The sequence below is a fragment of the Catharus ustulatus genome, chromosome 22, assembly GCF_009819885.2.
Source record: "Catharus ustulatus isolate bCatUst1 chromosome 22, bCatUst1.pri.v2, whole genome shotgun sequence".
Classification (NCBI taxonomy): Eukaryota; Metazoa; Chordata; class Aves; order Passeriformes; family Turdidae; genus Catharus; species Catharus ustulatus.
Genome location: NC_046242.1, coordinates 7,057,480 through 7,075,550, shown reverse-complemented (window position 1 = coordinate 7,075,550; position 18,071 = coordinate 7,057,480). Strand labels below are relative to the sequence as shown.

General features: G+C 50.4%; 3 protein-coding genes across 4 annotated transcripts; 2 read left to right on the top strand and 1 right to left on the bottom strand.

Annotated features, from left to right (window-relative positions):
- Positions 1 to 721: 721 nt before the first annotated feature.
- LOC117006175 (complement C1q binding protein) lies at positions 722 to 4,964 on the top strand. The gene is made up of 6 exons (XM_033078528.2): positions 722 to 968; positions 1,482 to 1,632; positions 2,027 to 2,114; positions 2,692 to 2,787; positions 3,460 to 3,582; positions 4,543 to 4,964. The coding sequence occupies exons 1-6, from the start codon at positions 722 to 724 to the stop codon at positions 4,690 to 4,692; spliced, it is 855 nt and encodes a 284-aa protein (XP_032934419.1). The 3' UTR covers positions 4,693 to 4,964.
- A 276-nt stretch (positions 4,965 to 5,240) lies between these two features.
- RPAIN (RPA interacting protein) lies at positions 5,241 to 8,667 on the bottom strand. Of its 2 annotated transcripts, XM_033078529.1 has the most exons (7): positions 8,573 to 8,667; positions 7,858 to 8,037; positions 7,275 to 7,338; positions 6,669 to 6,783; positions 6,392 to 6,455; positions 6,157 to 6,291; positions 5,241 to 5,456 (listed from the first exon to the last, which is right to left on the bottom strand). In XM_033078529.1, the coding sequence occupies exons 1-7, from the start codon at positions 8,648 to 8,650 to the stop codon at positions 5,427 to 5,429; spliced, it is 666 nt and encodes a 221-aa protein (XP_032934420.1). In that variant the 5' UTR covers positions 8,651 to 8,667; the 3' UTR covers positions 5,241 to 5,426. The 2 variants fall into 2 exon arrangements, 1 of the variants encoding a protein (XP_032934420.1); XR_004419960.1 differs by lacking the exon at positions 5,241 to 5,456 and having other exon boundaries at positions 6,270 to 6,291; positions 6,680 to 6,783.
- A 98-nt stretch (positions 8,668 to 8,765) lies between these two features.
- On the top strand, positions 8,766 to 18,026 carry NUP88 (nucleoporin 88). The gene is made up of 17 exons (XM_033078484.2): positions 8,766 to 8,999; positions 9,469 to 9,638; positions 10,223 to 10,348; positions 10,574 to 10,660; positions 11,311 to 11,487; positions 12,374 to 12,557; positions 12,962 to 13,112; positions 13,443 to 13,541; positions 13,663 to 13,753; positions 14,094 to 14,195; positions 15,059 to 15,217; positions 15,634 to 15,759; positions 16,286 to 16,351; positions 16,576 to 16,656; positions 16,972 to 17,098; positions 17,379 to 17,497; positions 17,821 to 18,026. Exons 1-17 carry the CDS (start codon positions 8,766 to 8,768, stop codon positions 17,882 to 17,884), a joined length of 2,163 nt encoding a protein of 720 aa, XP_032934375.1. The 3' UTR covers positions 17,885 to 18,026.
- The last annotated feature ends 45 nt before the right edge of the window (positions 18,027 to 18,071 follow it).

Here is an 18,071-nt window from a genome sequence, read left to right as displayed (position 1 = left end):
TGAGGCACAGAACAAATCATGGGACAGTCCAGCTCCAGTCCTGGTGTTTATGGTTCTCATGGGAGTGTGTTCACAGTCAGCAATCTGGGCTTAAGGATGTGAAGGTAGCACAGTGAATCTGTGCTTCTTGTGCAGAATGGACTCTGCCATTTACATGTGCAGTGCTCAGACACCTGCGGGGACTTGGGAGTTAAAATTCTGGTCCTTTGATGGGGTGGGATCAGTTTGTTGGGGCGGTACAGGTCCTGTTCCTGCCTTGCAGTGAGCAGCAAATGTGCCTTCTGTGCTTCTCCTCAAGCGTGGGCACGAGTGCCAGCTTTTGGATAGAGGGCAGGCTTGGTGCCAGGAAATGCTGCCTTAGTTAAAGTACACTCAAGGAGCAAAAAAACCCTCAAAACATTAATTTTTTTCTTTTTCTGAGGAGACCACCATGCACTGTCCTGAACACTGGCAGTCCTAATGAGGCGTGGCATGATGTCTGGGATAAAACCTGTGCATGTCTCTCACATTTCTAAAACTCTATTTGCCCTGCACATTCCATTACCAGGGATCGCAGCAGCCAGGCACCGCGTTGGCTGCCGGGGCCGGGACTCGAACCCGTGGTCTGGCGGTACCGGGACTCGAACCCGCGGTGTGCGCGGCCCGCGCGGGGCCCGCCGGGGCCGGAAGCGGAGCGCGGTTCCGGGGCGGGCAGTGCCGTCCCGCCGCTCGGTGCCGCACCATGCTGCTCGCCCGCTCCCTGCGCGCCGCCACCGCCGCCGCGCTGCGCCCTGTGCCGCGCCCTGTGCCGCGCCGCCCGCTCAGCTCCGCGGTGCCCCGGGCGCTGCTGCCGCCGGCCGCCGCCGCGCCGGGCCTGGCGCGCTCGCTGTGGCAGCTGGGCGGCGGCGCGGCGCGGACGGCGCTGCTGCGGCCGCGGAGGGGCTCGGCCGGCCGCGTGTCCTGCGGCTGCGGCGGGCTGCACACCGAGGGTGAGCGGGGCCGGAGCGGGGCCGCCCAGGGCAGGGCGCGGGGAGAGCACGTGCGCTGGGAGCACGTGGGGCGGGGGGATTTCCCACTGCCCTCTCTTTCCCTAAGGCTACTGCACCCTTCCCATATCCCCTTTCCTCTGCACCCCCTTCTCTACCTCCTCTTTTCCTACTCCCCCTTTCCTAACGTCTTTTTTCACAGCTTTTCAAACCCCCTTTCCCTCACCCCCCTTTTTCCCCCAAACCCCTGTTTTCTATTTGTCCTTCCCTTAACCTTGCCGCCCTTTTCCTATTCCTCTCTTTCCTCACTCCCCTTTCCCTAATACCCCCTTTCCCTAATACCACCTTTCCCTAATACCCCCTTTTCCTAATACCCTCTTTTCCTAGCTCCCCTTTCCCTAACCCCCCATTTCCCAACACCCTTTACCCTCCCCTTTCCCTGAACTCACCCCCTTTCCTTAATCCCCCCTCTCCATACCCCTCTTTTTCCCTAACCCCTTTTTCTTTCCCCACCAGGAGACAAAGCCTTTGCGCAGTTCCTGACGGACGAGATCCAGGAGGAGAAGAAGATCCAGAAGCACAAATCCCTGCCCAAGGTGTCCGGGGGGTGGGAGCTGGAGGTCCATGGCACAGAGGCCAAGCTGGTGCGGAAGATCGCGGGGGAAAAGTAAGTGGGGTGTGGGAAGAGTCCCCAGCACCTGGGGACAGGTGGGTCTCAGTGACCAGGCTTCTCCCTGTGCTCATGCCCTCTGCACCTTGCAAAGATTCTTTATTATGGCCATTTTGGGGCCAAAGGCATTTTTTTCACACCAGTTTGTTACTGTGTTTTGTGTTACAAAGTTTTTTGTTTGGAGTTTCTCATGGTCTTCCTGTTTTAAGAATAGCAGTTCAGTAAAACTTTTAAAAGTGAGAGCATTTGGAGGGAGCAGCTTCTCTCAGGTGTCTTTTAACTGCAGTACCTGGATTTGTTCACTCTGTGAATTCTGAGGGGGATTGAAAGACACAGTCTGATGGGCGTTTTTTGGGTGTGTTCAGAAGAATTGTTTCTGTTTCTTTTGCAGGATAACTGTTACATTCAACATCAACAACAGCATTCCACCCTCGGCTGAAGAAGACACCCAGGAGCAACAGAAACCTGATGAGCAGGAGGTGACTTGGCCTTGATGTGAATTTAATGCTGGGGACACAGATGGGAGTTGGAATCTTGCCTTAGGGAAGTTGAAGCCTTGCCTTCAGTGTTGAGGCTTTTTCTCCCCCTTGATATTTGGGAGCATTAATTCACAAAATGCAGATTTTCCAGCCTGTCCCCTGGCTGTGACTTTATGCTGCAGAAAGGCAGAGCAGGGTGGGAGGGCCCTGTGAGGAGGAATTAGAGGAATTCTGAGACTTTCTAGCACCTTCCAGTACCAAAAGAGTCTGCAGGAGTGGGAGAGGAAAACTTTGTAGAAGGGAATGGAGTGAGAGATTAAGGAGGAATGGCTTTTAACTGATGGGGAGTGGGGCTGAACTGGGTATTGGGAGAGGTTGTTCCTGTGAGGGTGGGGAGGCCCTAGCACAGGGAAGCTGTGGCTGCCCCATCCCTGGAAGTGTCCAAGATTAGGTTGGATGGGGCTTGGAGCAGCCTGGGATAGTGAAAAGTGTCAGGGAATACCCAGTGCTGGCTGTGCTGTGATTGCTTTGGCTCCTGTTCAGATTCCAGTGCTGATGCAACTGTTCTTTTATTTAGCCTGAACTTACATCAACTCCAAACTTTGTTGTGGAAGTAATAAAAGATGATACAAAACAGACCCTTGTGCTGGACTGCCATTTCCCTGAAGATGAGGTGAGTATCACTGTGCCCCTGTTGGATTTAAGTGCTCTCTGTAATCTCTTGCTTTTCTGAATCTGCACAATAGGCAGTCCCCTCTAATTTCTTTATTTTTCTTAGTCACAAAAAAACCATAACCAAAACAAAAAAAAAAAAGAAGAAAAAAAAAAGAAAGGCTTTATGTTTGCAAGAACTGTGGAGAGGAAATGTTTATGGCATTCCTCACATCCTGCCCTGGTGTTTCTGATGAGCTGCTTATTGGGCTGTTGATTGAATTGCAGCAGAGAAGTAGGGATTAAAAAAAGGAGGGGTGAAAATAAAATTGAGAGCTTTTGGTCACACTGGTACTTGTGGTTTATTTTGTAAGTGTCAGGAGATGTTTAACAGCCAGTCCTGGCTGACAAAGGTGAGACAGACATGGGAAGATGTATTTAGAACCACACAGAAGAGGTTTTCATATATTTGTAAAATTCAGACTGCTGATTCACATCAGGTCCCTTCTGGCAGCACAAGCTTAGAGGATTTCCTGTGTTCTGTGCATGTCTGTGCTTGTCCTCACAGGCACACCTTGAGACAGAGGCACAGCTTGTCTGGCCTTGGGCTTCTCCTCAGGTATTCCCAGCCTGGGGATGAGCTGCCCATTAATTGGAGCTAATTGCACATCTTGCATTTGTTTTCCTGCCTCAGATTGGACATGAAGGAGAGGAAGAAAGTGATATCTTCACAATTCGGGAGGTCAGCTTCCAGCCCACTGGAGAAGCCGACTGGAAGGACACCAACTACACCCTCAACACAGATTCCCTTGACTGGGTAAGTGCTAAAGGCACAGAGGGCACTCAGCTCACCTCACCTGGGTTGGGAATTAAACCTGTCTGGATGTCTGAGACTGCCCCATCCTGCTGGTTCTGCTGCAGACCCAGGGTGTTTGCTGGCCCCAGGGTCGTGCACTGCAGGTGGCATTGCCAGGAATCAGAACTGACAGGTGGAACTTCCTCCTTCCCAGGTTTTATAAATGGATTTTCCACTGGGGAAATAGCACTCTGGAAATGCTTTGACACTTGTTAAACATCTTTTGATCTGTGTGTTTAACAATGTGGCTTCTCAGACACCATGTGTAGATAAAGGCTTGTGTGTGTGTTTTGTCTGATAAAATACATTGTGTCCTGGTTTTCCAGGTCTGTTGTTACAGTTGTAACACTAAAAATAGGCACAAGAATCTGTGTTCCTCTCTTATGTTTTCAATGCCAGGAGTTCAAAAGCCACAATTTTTAGTTTGAGGCTGTCATATGTTTAAAACTCAAAGTAAAGTAAGTCCTAGAATGTATCCCCTTGAGAAGCATTCATGTTAAAATTGCTCAGTGTGCTGTAGACCATCCCACAGTGATTATTCTTTTTCTCCCCCAAGACATTAAATTAATTTAAAATGTATATGAAAAGGAAAAAGCAAAGCTCACAACTGTAACATTTAAACCTGTCAAACAAACTTGTACATCAGATAACCTTTCCAAAGTGTTTGTTCACCCCTGGGTAGAAGGGACAGGCAGAGCTTGGTCTGTGTCACAATCTGGGGATCATCTCCAGGGTGCAGCTTGTCTGTGGTGTTTGGTTTGGGTTTTTATTACATGTTCAAATGTTCCACCCAATGCCAGGCCTGCCCTCCTATGGGAGCTGGGCCTGACTTCTGGGAGGAAGTGCCAATTGCCAGGGGACATTTTAATGCACCCCCTCCCCAGGTGTGTTCCACTAAGAGTTTTCTGTTCCTTGCTCCAGGCTCTCTACGATCACTTGATGGATTTCCTGGCTGACAGAGGAGTGGACAACACCTTTGCTGATGAGTTAATAGAGCTCAGCACTGCCCTGGAGCATCAGGAGTACATTAAATTCCTTGAAGACCTTAAAAGCTTTGTCAAATGTCAGTAGGTCAGGCTAGGAAACTTATCCTCAAGTGTGGGTATTCCACAGTGCTGCTTCATCCAGCAATACCCAAATATATCTTCACAGTGGATACAGAGAGTAAGTAACATGGAAGGTGGAGAATGGGAGAGCGAGGATTCTCACTTGGATTTGGGGATTTGCAGTGATGGTGCAGCCCCAGCCGCGTTCTCCCACGCTAGGGGCTGGAATTGCCTTGCCCTGCAAGGGGTTTTTTTGTACATTAAGAGTGAATGTGAAGAATAAAACTGTTCAACATATCACTGAAAAGGGTGGTTTCTCTTGTTCCTGCTGTACCATGTGCCATCAAAGTGATGGCAGAGTTTGTCTGTGTCACAGCTCCTCCCCGTGGCACAGCCGTGGCAGTGATGGTTGAGCACTTCTACTTGAACTGGTGCCTCCAATTGCTGTTTAAAGGTTTTAAGTTTATTTAAGCTAGTAAGTTTATTTATTTAAGGTTCATTTAAACTCAAAGAGAGTCCAACATGAGTTGTGAGATCACTGATGTAGTAATCAAGATAACACCATGGCCAAAATAAACTAAATATATATTTATTTCAAAACATGTCCTGTGTGATTAAAAGTGCAGGTCAAGGCAATACTACTGCCTTCTGAAGTGTCTTTTTGACACAGCAGTTAGAAATATGTACACAAGAGTCCTAGCAGCTCTGGGTGAAGTTAGTATTGAAGTCTTCCAGAAGTAAAGCAGCATCTGAATCACCTTAGAGAAGAATCATCCAGGAGTCACAGACCTTCACAAAAACGTTCAACAGAGAAGTTGTGTTAATGTACAAAGCTCAAAACTATTTGAACAGGAAAAACTATTGATTGGGGGAAAAAAATCACAGAAGAGTCATTGAGCAGTGGCAGAGGCTGCCCTGGGCAGTGTGGAGTCACCATCCCTGGAGAGATTTAAGACTTGCAGATGTGGCACTTGGGGACATGGGTTAGTTGTGGCCTTGATCTTAGGGGTCTTCTCCAACTTAAAAAATTCCATGGCTCTATTTGAAATGCTCTGCCCCTAACACTGTCCTCACATAGTTTTACATTACAAAGTATCAGCTCTGGCTTGAGCCAAGGGGCTGCTGTGTGTTCTGAGACACCTGGACAAAGTTTTTGAGGAGGGTTAAACAAATAATTTTTAAAACTCTTCTCCATGAACCACTTATCTGAACACATGGTGCACATAAAACCTGGAAAGTGTTGGCTAAAGTTAGGGCACTAAATTTGACAGGTCCTTGAAAGAGTCCCTAATCCAGCAGTTAAAGCTGTGCACTTTGCAACTTCTCTTCTATGGTTACTGCTGGTCAAAGGTAAAGCCATCTCCAAGGAATTTTGTGAAAAAACAGCCACACAAACCCCAGGGATCAACAGACTTGTGGTTTCTGCCCATGTAACTGAGCCATGGATCCAAGCAGAGATCCTTTCCAGGAACCTGACATTTACACTCACTGAGCAGCTCATGAGCAGGCTGGCTTCCTCCTCCATGCCACTGGTGACTGTGAACTCAGGGCTGTGCGAGCACCTCTGGCTGTGCTCTGTCAAGGTGCTTTCCAGAAGTGACTGAAGCTTCTCTTCTGTCATATCCTGAGAAGAATTGATTAAAAGTCAGCTAAGTTCCTGTCTGTAGCTCAAAACTGCCTCTGCAGCAGCAGAGATGCCACACACATGTCACATTGCAGCTTACCTGTGTGCTGATGTACAATCCACACTGGCAACAAACCAAGTGAGCCCTCACAGTCAGGTTATTCCTGGGAAGAGGAAACAATGAGCATCATGACACCCAGAGCAAGGTAAAACCACGAAGAAACAAAAACACAACTACCCCCCCCCAACAGATTTATATCATTGCTCAGGCATTTTTATTTTGTTGCAATGAACAGCAGCCTCTCTCTGCACATTTCTAAGCCCAGACTGCTGTAGGAGGGTGGACAATCTGATTCCAATGCCAAGGGCTTTCTTACTTCCTACATACTGGGCAGATGACCCCGTCAGTGGCATCCAGGCCGTCGAGCATGGCGTTGAGACATTCCTCATCGAAGCGCAGGCTCCGCTCGTACTCCTCGATAACCAACTGCTCTGCAACAACACAGCACAGCAAAACCCCTCAGGGCTGGCCTGGTAACCAGCAAAGCAGCTGGGCACACGCAGGCTGGGCTGGGTACGAGTTTCTAAGAACTTTTATTCCTTTGAGTCAGATTTCTACACTTTGTGAAATCACTCCTGCTAACGCAGTTTTTCCTACGGATCAGCTGTCTCATATGGGTCTTTCTATCAGCACTTTAGAAACATTCTGAATTGATTTACAAAGGGTCCTAGAGCTAGCAGACATCTCAGTCCTGTTTCTCTGGCCTCTCCCCCACACCTTAAAATGCCACTTTAACTCTTAAAACTGTGAGAAGAGATCTCAATACCTCAAATCCTCAACACCAAGATTTCTAAGGAGGCTCTTCCCCTGTATCACCTGGTTTGCAAGAACCAAGGGGTGCAGCCTCAGCTATTCTGCATTACTAGCAAGTCAGGGATGTTACACATCAAATAGGTGTCAGAAGATGTGTTAAAGATCTTACCTTGCAAGATCAATTCTTGTTGGATCTCTTCCAGCACTGCCAGCTCATCAGGGTCCTCCAGCATCTGAAAGGTGAATCAGTCAGTGATCCTCCCATTCCAGCCACTTTCTCACTTCCAGCACCTGACTGAGCAACAGAAATTCACTCACTCTCCTGTATAGTAAATGTCTGTGTTTGCAAACCCATGCACTGTGGGAAGCAACTTGTACTGTAAAGATATGTGCAGAGCCAGCCAGAATGGATCCAAGTACAGCCTGTCCAAGAACTTGCTTTTTAAGACATTCAGGTTTCATTTGCATTCTCAGAAGAGGGAAGTGACAGAGCAGCTATAAAAAGCACAGATGAGGAAATCAACCCTTGGCTATAATCCACAGGCTGTTTGTGAAGGAAATAAAGAAATTCCCCTCTCATGCCCAAAGGCACTTTCACAGCTCGACACCCTGCCTGAGCTGTAGAACTGGAAACCCTGAAGCTCTTGAGTTTTGTCAGCTCCAGTGAGAAGCTGAAGTCAGCCCCACAGGGAGCTGTATTTGACACTCCTGTACCGCATACCCGGTGTCGATGCTGAGAGCCCAGCACTGACCTGCTCCATGGGCTGATCTCCGTGGAGGCCGGGCAGCCTGTCCCGCAGCTCCTGCCATTCCTGCTCCATCACCTCCTGCACCAGCAGCGCGCCCGGCGCTGCCGCACACGCCCCGTCCCCGGCCTGGCGGTACCGGTCCAGCAGCTTGGCCCGGCTGCTCCTCAGCCGCTCCATGCAGCGCTGGGGACAGGGGAGAGCCCGGGAGAGTTAGCACCGGCTCGGCGGGACACGGGGGGGATGCCCGGGGGAACCAAGGGGTGAGACACGGCGGAGGGGCTGCGTCCCAGAGACCGAGACACCGGGATCCCTGAGGGGGACACGGCGGAGGGGCTGCGTCCCAGAGACCGAGACACCGGGATCCCTGAGGGGGACACGGCGGAGGAGCTGTGTCCCAGAGGCCGAGACACGGGGATCCCTGAGGGGGACACGGGGGAGCGGGGGGCTGGAGGGAGGGATGGGGGACAAGACACTGGAGATGGCGGAACGGAGCGGGGCCGGCCATGTCCCGGAGGGGCTGCAGGGATTTGGATGACAGCTCCCAGCGGGAATGCTGGGTGCTGCCGAGGGAGTTCGGGGCCGGGCTAGGAGAGAGTTTCGGACGGGGCGCGGTTCACCCGCCCCAGCAGGACCGGTGCGGCCAGCACCGGGGAGACTGACCTGGATCCAAAGGAGGAAAGAACCCATATTCCCCCCTCCCAGCCCCCTCCCCGCTCACCCTGCGGTACGTCTCCCTCCATGACGGCCCGCCCGGGCTCTTGTACCGCGCTCGGTGCCCCTGCACCGGCGCCGCCATCGCGCCGAGCCCGCAGCGCGCCGGGGCCGCGGGGCACGCCGGGAAATGTAGTCCGCGGGGGGCGGCGCCGATTGGCCGCGCGGGGCGTGACGTCAGGGCGGCGGCGCGCGGGGCGATGGCGGCCGATTGCGGCCCGGCGGAGCAGTGGCGCGCGGCGCTGCCGCAGCACGCGCTGTTCGGCCGCCTCCGCGAGCGCGCGCCCGCCGCCCCCCGCCCGCCGCGGCTCCGCGACCTCCTGTGCGGGCTGGGCTCCGACCTGCTGCTCTGGGACGGGCCCGCCGCCGCCCTGCTCGCCATCGGCCTGCGCCGCCTCGGCGGCACCGACCCTGCCGCGCTCGGCCGATACCAGGTGCGGCCCGCGCCGAGCGCCGGCGGGAGCGGCGCGTGGGAGGGGTGAGGGGATCGTGTGGGGAGAGCGGGTGTGTGAGGGAATGGGGAGGCTGTGAGGGGGCCAGGGGTGGGGGCGTCTGGGGTGTGAGGGAATGAGGGGTGATGTAGGGAGGGGCTGAGTGTGAGGGGCCGTGAGGAGAGGAGGGGATGAGGGGCTGGGCGGACCGTGAGGGAAGAGGGGTGTGAGGGGGGTGTGAGGGGAGTAGGGCCATGGTGGGCACGGGTCTGTTCCCTGAAGGCCCCTGGGCGATTCATCTCCCTCAGCCCGCCCTGGGGTGTTTTTCCCCAAGGAGCGCACTGCTTTGTGCCGTGGGGCCGGGTTGTGCCTCATTCCATGCCGTGTAAATCACCATCCAAAATAAAGATGAGCTGTACTGCTCTGAGTGCTTTGAGCGGCTTGTGCTTCCCTGTAACATTTCTGTTTTCAGACCCTTCTGTGCATAAACCCGCCCCTTTTCGACGTGCACCAGACGCTGCTGAGCCCTGCCCAGCACCATGTGGCGCTCATTGGGACCAAGGGGCTCATGGTGCTGGAGCTGCCCAAGCGCTGGGGCAAGAATTCCGAGTTTGAAGGTGGGAAATCCACGGTGAACTGTAGGTGGGTGAGACCCCAGGTGGTGAATGACATCCTTGTGCTGACACTCTTCCTCCACAGCCTCATTCTTGATGTTAGGCAGATACAGAAGACACTGGTGGAAGGTACAGGTTGTATTGGGGTTGTGGGGCTGTCAAGAATGAAATTATTTTGGTTTTGCTGCTTGTCAATTGACCCAAATAAATGACCTTCTAAACCTGTTGTAAGTGCTGAAGAGCAAGATGCTCCTCTAGTATTCTCTGGTCTTTCAAAGAATCATGGAATGGTTTGGGTTGGAAGAGATTTTAAAGGCCAACAGGTTCCAACTCCTGCCATGGTCAGGGACTCCAAGCCCTGCCCTGCCTGATCTTGGACCCTTCCAGAGATGGGGCAGCTTCTCTGGGATCTTTCAGCTGTGGCAGCTAAAAGCAGATATTTGGGGGGAAATAATAGAGGGCTTCAAGTTAAAGCTGCCTCTCCAGCTTTCAGGGTAGTACAGCTAAGGCTTTGAAACCTCATTGTGTCTCCAGCTCTTCTTGCCCCCACTTCCCTTTAGAAGTAGCTTGTGTGTTCCTGGTCCCAGTGCAAGTCTGTGTTCTGTATTGCAGCACCATTCCTATTGCGGAACGCTTCTTCACCAGCTCAACATCCCTGACTTTGAAGCACGCAGCCTGGTACCCCTGCGACACCTTGGAGCCCCACATTGTGCTCTTGACATCTGATAACACCATCAGGTAAACCCCATAACGGCTGATTATCTGAAGTGTGGGTTTTGTGTCACGTCCAGTCTTAATTTGTCACTTTGTATTTGCATCCTGCCATTTTTACCAGAGTTAGCAGTAAAAACCACGGGATGGGAGGAATTTCAGACTGAGAGCAGCTGCTGTTCCTGTGTGAGCAGGGAATGTGCAGCAGTGCCAGCAGAATGAACGTGGCTGCTGTTTCTTTCTTTCCCCCAGGTTTTACAGTCTGAAGGTGCCTCAGACACCCATCAAAGTGATCGTGCTTTCGGACACTGAGGAGGAGACCCTTGCAATCAAAACAGGGTTGGTGTGGCTTCTTGTACTTTGGAATGCTTCTCCAGAATAAGCTCAGTATTCTCAGTTGTGTTTTTAATGAATAAGTGATAAATGTGCCTGAAAATCTGATATGAATTCTATGGTGCTAGCACTTCTTCATAGCAGAGTACTTACACTTTCCCCTGCCTTAATTTTCTTTTTCTCTTTTCTTTTTCTTTGTTTCTTCTCTTTTTCTTTCTCCTTTCCTCTCCCTTTCCTCTCCCCCATCTTTCTAAAACAAAGTGGTGACAAACTGTACAGTCAAGTGTTTGTCAGAGTAGCAGTTTGAAGAACACACACTGACTTTAAGATGGGGTTAAGGATGGGTTTTTGAGTGAGGAATGTAGAAAACAGAGTAGAAAATAGATTATGTTTTTATTTCCCTCTGGGCCTGGTTGGAAATGGGAATCTTGGACCACTGATGTGCCTCACAGGAGTACCAGAACACCTCTTGTGTCCTCTGAAGCTGTGGGGGCACTGCAGAACCGATGTGCCGTGGGAAGGTGTCACTCACAGCCTTGTGCTGCAGGGCACTGCTGGGTGGGGTTTGGCAGGAATGTGGCAGCACATCTCTCAGGACCACGTTAAACATGGTGCTCTCAGTCCTTGCTGACCCCAGCTCTCTCTGCCTGTCTCAGGAGAGCCTACACAGCGTCCCTGGGGGAGACGGCCGTGGCCTTCGACTTCGGGCCGCAGGTGCCGGTGCCGAAGCACGTGCTGGGCCAGCGCGGCAGGGAGGAGGTGCTGGGCTACCCCCTGTACATCCTGTATGAGAATGGAGAGACCTTCCTCACCTACATCAGCCTGCTCCAGAGGTACTGCCTTACCCTCAGGCCTCACAGCTGCTTGCATGTTTGTGCTGTGCTGGGGTGAGGGAGTCTCCTCTCAGCTTGACTGGGACTCTGTGAGGGATGCTGGGCTCACTGCAACCTGTTCTGTCTCTGTGGTACTGCTGAGAGACTGGAATCCAAAAACTGTGTGTTGTCCTTTCTTATCCAAACATTATGGGTGCAGCTTCCACTGCTCAGAATGCACTGTGCATTATTTACCAGCAGCAATCTGATATGAAGACACAGGGCTGTAAAAGGATCAGAGGCTCTAAGGCTGTTCAGTGTATTCTGTGGCCTCCAGGTCACAGCACAAACATCCTTAGCTATGGATGAGGCTCATTGAGCCAAGGCATCCTAGGAAAGGAAATATTTGAAGAGCATAGGAGGTTCACAGGCATATTCTGCAATGGAAAGTCAGGATGATTAATCAGTGATACAAGAAGGAATTACTTTAGAAAACTGAGAAGATGGTGCAAGACCTCCAAGTTAGATCTCCTGTGGCTGAACATTAAAGAGTGTGGTGCTTGGGTTAGAAGGAGTGCTGTGTGCCTCTGGCCTTAGTGCATCTAAAGTTCTGCCCAAAGAAATGCCACAACACAAAATGCTGCTGGAGTGCAAGAAGCCAGTTGAGTAATCACTAACTTGAGCTTTCCATGAGTACTTTGTGTTCTCGTATGAAAATGTTTCCTGGTGAATTTTTGCAGTGTAGCTTTGGTTGCTTCGAAAACATAAAATACAATAAAATGAGCTCTGAGATCTCCAGCAAGGAGCTACAGGTCAGACTTGCAATGTGCAGAAGGCACTTAGAACTCCAAGCTGTTGTTTGCCAGCCTTGCAGAGCTGCTGTGAGAACAACTCCTGTCCCTTGCAGCGCTGGCAGCCTGGGGAAGCTGCTGGGCCCCCTGCCCATGCACCCGGCGGCCGAGGACAACTACGGCTACGACGCCTGCGCCGTGCTGTGCCTGCCCTGCGTTCCCAACATCCTGGTCATTGCCACCGAGTCGGGCATGCTCTACCACTGTGTGGTGCTGGATGGAGAAGAGGATGATGAGCAGGTACCTTGCCTTGCTTTGGGTTTTTTTCCTGGAGGCAGTTTTGTTTCTTTAATCCAAGTTCCTGGCTGCAAGGTGGCGGGATGGCTGGAAGTGTGTGCCAAGTGCCAAAGCTGCATTTTCTTTGGAATGAGGTAGTGAGTCTTTCTCCTGTTTCAGCCAGTCCCTGTGGCTCCCTGACACTTATTGGAAATCTCAGTCCTGTGCACTCTGACAGTAGATCAGTTTTTGATCAAATTTGATCTAATTTAAGCAGGATTTTCTAAGAAACCTTGGGTTTGAGTTAATTTTTTTAAGTAAACTTGAACTACATTCCTCAGTAATTAAAACTTTTAACTCTTGATGCTTTTTATGTTGTCATTCCTATTTAAATGATATCTCACAGAAGAATTCAATGCTCTTTACAGTCAGAAAAGTCCTGGGACCCAAGATCTGATCTTATTCCTTCCCTGTACGTGTTTGAATGTGTTGAGCTAGAACTTGCACTGAAACTGGCCACAGGAGATGAAGAAGATCCTTTGGAGTCTGACTTCTCTTGCCCAATCAAGCTGCACCGAGGTAGGGCTGTTGTTCAGCTTGTGGATTTTTATTCCATGCATTTAAGATCCAGTTATTTGCATGTCATCATTGGTGTCACACAAACAGGGGGGTTAGAGAAAGGATTTACCTGCTGCCCTCAATAAAGCTGTGGAAGGAGCAAGCCTGGGAGGGTTCAAACAACTCAGCAGTATTTTAGACTCTAACACATGGAGCTCTGTTTCTGGTGCTTGCACTAAGGTGTCAAAGCTGACTGACACTAAGTTGATACACAGGATCAGCAGTGCAGGTGTGAAGAGTGAGTTTTTCTTAGTTGAGTGCCATCTCTTACATTTTCTGCTTCACTTTCAGATCCCAAATGTCCCTCTAGATACCACTGCACACACGAAGCTGGTGTCCACAGTGTGGGCTTGACATGGATCAATAAACTGCACAAATTCCTTGGTTCAGGTGAGTGAGGGAAGTGAGGAACAGATGAACATCTGCCAGTAACAGGCTGGTGGGTGCAGGTGCTACTGAATCCCTCACCCTGCAGAGTGGATCTGATGCATCCTGACATGTCTCCTTGTAGATGAGGAAGACAAAGACAGTTTACAAGAGCTGGGGGCAGAACAGAAGTGCTTTGTTGAACATATTCTTTGTACAAAACCACTGCCATGCAGGTAAAAAAACAAACCCTTTCTCAATTGCTTTCAAACTGGGGACTTGCTATGGAAAATATTTATGCTTTGTCATCTTTTGCTGCATTCTTGCCTTTAAAGTAATAAAGTAAGCTCAAAAATTTCAAACAATACAACTGAGCAGTCTGTGTATCAGGATTCTTACTGCCCAGTTAGGGTAGTATCTTAAATTCTTGTGTTAGTGTCTGAAAATCACCTGTCATACCAGCAGAGATTTTCCCTTCCATTTACCTGACCTTGGAGCATTCCCAAAAGAGTGAACATGCACAACTGCAGGAAAAAGCTTTCCTGACTGGGTAATTTTTTGTGTTCTTCCCTTCAGGCAACCTGCTCCAATTAGAGGATTTTGGATCGTTTCTGATGTCCTGGGGCCCACAATGATTTGCATCACCAACACCTATGAGTGCATTACAAGGCCTCTCTTGTATGTTGAAGTCCATGGAAAGGACCATAAAAGGATATTCCTATTTTTCAATTACTCTTTGATTGTTACACCCAGGCTTCTGCACCTCTTAGGACACACAATGAAGTTTTGTTTTCTGAACACTCCCTGCTGAGCTCTAAAGTGTTACTGTAGTAGTTACCTACTGCTGATAAGGTGTTTGTAGGGGATACAATTAATCAGATGACTTTTAGTGAGCATTAGGACAAAAAACTGTTCTTGGTGGTATTGCTGAGGCTTTACAGTGGTGTGGATATTCTTAATGGGCTATGGGGATATGTGTGCATGAAAGGGAAAAGAAGTAGATTTTAGTTTGTGCTTCCAGTTACTTTCTTTGGAGGCAAAGATACAGAGTGGTGTAAATGTGCATTTGCACAATGAAATGAACACCTTGAGGGGATGATATGATTTTCAGGTTATTTTTTGCAGGACACTGTTTAAGATAGGGCAGGTACCATCAGCAGAGCCAGTGTTAACCTCAGGTTCTCCTACAGACCTTCTCTTTATTTCACTGTTTCCACACTGGTGGGCAGTGACCAGTGAAGGTCATGCTGCTGTTCCAGTGCCTGCCTGCCTTGTTCTGGAACTTTATTCTCCTCTAGCCAAAGGATATTTGTGATTCTTGCTAGTTGGAGCCATAACCAAACAGGAGTGGGGATGTGAGCTTTACCTGTCCTGCTAGGGCAGCATTTACCACATAACTGAAAGAGCTTCTCTGAGAAGCCCCTGCAGTAACACAGGAACTGCACAGTGGAGGAGTTCCTCACTTGCAGTACCAGCTGAGCTCTGATCCTGTTTCAGTTTGAGTGCTCTGACTGTGTTCTCCCCTGTGCTGCTGTTGCTAGAAGCACTGTGCACCCTGCCTCCCCTCCCCTGCTGTGCACCAGAGAGGACAAGGAGCTGTCTGTGTCCCCGCTGCGCATCGTGGCCGAGTCGGAGCATTCCTTTGAGAAGCACATCCAGGGCATCCTGCAGCGCAGCTCTGCCAACCCCCTGCACCTCAAGTAAGCAATGTGTGTTTTCCTGGGGCACCTCAAGTGGGAACACTTGGGAACAGAGGGTGTTGGCCAGCTCCTGGTTCACCAGCACCTTGCCTTGGGCACAGCAGGGCTGGGGCACAGCTCCTGTGTCCCTGTGGGATGGCATCCAGTCCAGCCATGGTGATCACCTGGCTCTGCTCTCCTGCTCAGAGCAGGGCTGCCTTCAGCTGATGGGGTCTCATTGTTTGACCCATTGGGTTTGGAGCATCTTAAGCTACCTTGGGATTTCCTCATGAAAGAAAAATTATTTCTAGCAAAAGGATTTCAGTGTAATCCCTCACTGTCATAACAAACTGCCCTGAGCCTTAACCATAAGCACTGAAAATGGTTTAGCCTTTCAAAACAACTGTTAGTAAGACTGCAAAAATCTCAATCTTAAGATCTGCAGATAAAGATGCTGCTCCTCCCCCTGAAGAATGCCTTCAGCTCCTCAGCAGAGCCACCCAGGTGTTCAGAGAGGAATATATACTGAAGCAGGACCTGGCAAAAGAGGAAATTCAGCAAAGGTAATGCAGAATTCTCATTTAAATGTTTGGCCAGTGTCTCTGTGACACAGCAACACTGAGCACTCACCCTCCTCTGTGGGTCTAATCCTGGTGAATGAGCAAATGTGCTAAATGTAAAACTAATAATGAATACCAGAACTTAAAACTGAGTTATCAGGGAAAGCAGGGATGAGTTTAATAATTGATCTCTGTAGTGGCTCATAGGGGAAGAAGAAAAATGGTGAACACACACACATATAAAATACTTTTCTTGTCATGGTGTCTGCCTGCTTGGGCCTGTGGGTGGCAGGAAATCTGACCTCAGCACTAGGCCTGACAAAGGAAAATTGCCTTAAGTCTCTGCTGCTTCAAAGCATAGCCAGTTATTTACACTATACACTTAGGACCAAATGGGAAGTTTTTCTCACCAGTGCCCATTTTTCAGTGTCTTTAGTTCTTCCCACTCCCAGCATTTTCTGTGTGGTAGAAATCCTGATTCCCCTGCTTGCAAGTAGTTTGATTTTTGTTTGGTATGTGTTTACTTCAGAGTGAAGCTGCTGTGGGGACAGAAGAAGAAACAGCTGGAGGATCTGAATTACTGTCGAGAGGAGAGGTGAGTAGAAGCTGTCTCCTTTATCAGGAATGCTGCAGCTGGGGTGGTGCTTTGGACAAGGCCCTGTGTGAAACAAGTGCCAAGGGAAGGCATTCCCAGCCCCAGTGAAGCTGTAGGTTTGCTCCCTCCTCCAGCTGGCTTCTGCAGCTTCCTTGTCCTGTTCCCACCCCCTGGCTTGTCCTGTGTGGATCTGAAGTAAGGAACTGTTCCTCCCTTGCCTTCAGGAAAAGTCTGCGGGAAATGGCCGAGCGCTTGGCTGACAAGTATGAGGAAGCCAAAGAGAAGCAAGAAGACATCATGAACAGGTGAGTGCACACAGGGCTCCATTTCACCTCACACCACTGCTGTTCAACAAAGTCTGCAGGTGTGGTAGAACAGAGTGGGCAGGAGCCGCTGCCCTGGTTTGTTACAAGAATGTGCTTCTGAAATTCCCTGTGCTGGGGCTTGGTGTGATTTGTCTGCAGGCCCAGCCCCATGCTCAGAAATGCCACCTGAGACCAATGCAAGGGGAAGGTGAAGCCCCTGAGACTTGGGAACGTGGCCAAAGCACCAGGGAGCAGGTGTTGGAGCAGGGCTGGGTACCAGGGAAATTAACTCAGAGACATTTCTTGCTCTCACAGGATGAAGAAAGTCCTTCGGAGTTTCCACTCCCAGCTTCCTGTTCTGTCAGACACTGAAAAAGATATGAGGAAGGAACTGCAGACAATCCATGACCAGCTGCAGCACCTGAGCAATGCCATCAGACAGGTGAGAGGAGGAACCAGGCTGGGAGGTTACTGACAGCTCAGTCAGTGCTGTACCTGTGTTCATTAGCACCAGTGTCCTAAAGGGGCTCTGGGCCCTTGGGAATACAAACTGCACACGCTGTGAGCCCTCAGAGCGCTCCCCCCTTCCTCAGCCTGGCAGGGACATCTCTTCTCCTTGTGGGAAGTGCAAAGAACCAATTAACTGCAGTACAACACAAGCTTTCACTGCAGCAGCAGGATCAGCACTGACTGGGGCCTTCTCTTTTCTCCTCCCCTCCCAGGTGAAGATGAAGAAGGAATACCAGCAGAAACAGATGGAGAAGGGGCGAATCCCCCGCAAGCCCAGCATCAGCCTCAGTGCCTACCAGAGCAAGTGCATCCAGGCTGTCCTGAGAGAGGAGTAAGTGCACGCTGGGCTCCTGAGGAACCTGAGCCCTGGCACTCCTCTCAGTGCAGCTGTCTCAGGTGTCATTGGGGCTGGGCTGCAGGAGGGGCTGGGGCTGGGGCAGAGGGGCTGAAGCACAGGACGTGCAGCTCCTGAGAGCAGCGCTCTGGATACTGTTTGTATGGAAGTGCTTTTTGCCCCAGGGCAGCCTGGGATGACAGGCACTGCTCCCATTCCCTGCTTCTATCATTGAGTGTTTCCCTTCCTGCTTAGTTCTGTGCAGGTGCCACCTTTTGTGTTCTGTGCAGCCTTTTCACTGGGGGTATTTTTTCTTGAAGGGGAGAACACATCCGGGAGATGGTGAAGCAGATCAACGACATCAGGAGCCACGTGAATTTCTGACGTGGGACCCAGAGGCTGGCTGGGCTTCACCTGCCCCTGCCATTCCCCTTGTATATTGACCATTTGTATGTTGAACAATACACATTTTGCTTATTATTTTGTAAAGAATTGTGAAATAAAATACTTTTGATATGACTCCTCACACCCTGTGGCTTTTGTTTTTCTCATGGGAAGGGGATGTGCTTCA

Bases quoted from the DNA above. Each gene is read 5' to 3' on its own strand.
- LOC117006175 (XM_033078528.2), top strand. From the start codon at position 722: ATGCTGCTCGCCCGCTCCCTGCGCGCCGCCACCGCCGCCGCGCTGCGC. The intron at 2,788-3,459 runs GTGAGTATCACT...TTCCTGCCTCAG, and splicing joins GCCATTTCCCTGAAGATGAG to ATTGGACATGAAGGAGAGGA. The intron at 3,583-4,542 runs GTAAGTGCTAAA...TCCTTGCTCCAG, and splicing joins ACACAGATTCCCTTGACTGG to GCTCTCTACGATCACTTGAT.
- RPAIN (XM_033078529.1), bottom strand. From the start codon at position 8,650: ATGGCGGCGCCGGTGCAGGGGCACCGAGCGCGGTACAAGAGCCCGGGC. The intron at 6,456-6,668 runs GTAAGAAAGCCC...TCCTCTTCCCAG, and splicing joins ATCTGCCCAGTATGTAGGAA to GAATAACCTGACTGTGAGGG. The intron at 6,292-6,391 runs GTAAGCTGCAAT...AATTCTTCTCAG, and splicing joins GATTGTACATCAGCACACAG to GATATGACAGAAGAGAAGCT.
- NUP88 (XM_033078484.2), top strand. From the start codon at position 8,766: ATGGCGGCCGATTGCGGCCCGGCGGAGCAGTGGCGCGCGGCGCTGCCG. The intron at 10,661-11,310 runs GTTGGTGTGGCT...TGCCTGTCTCAG, and splicing joins ACCCTTGCAATCAAAACAGG to GAGAGCCTACACAGCGTCCC. The intron at 16,352-16,575 runs GTGAGTAGAAGC...CCTTGCCTTCAG, and splicing joins AATTACTGTCGAGAGGAGAG to GAAAAGTCTGCGGGAAATGG.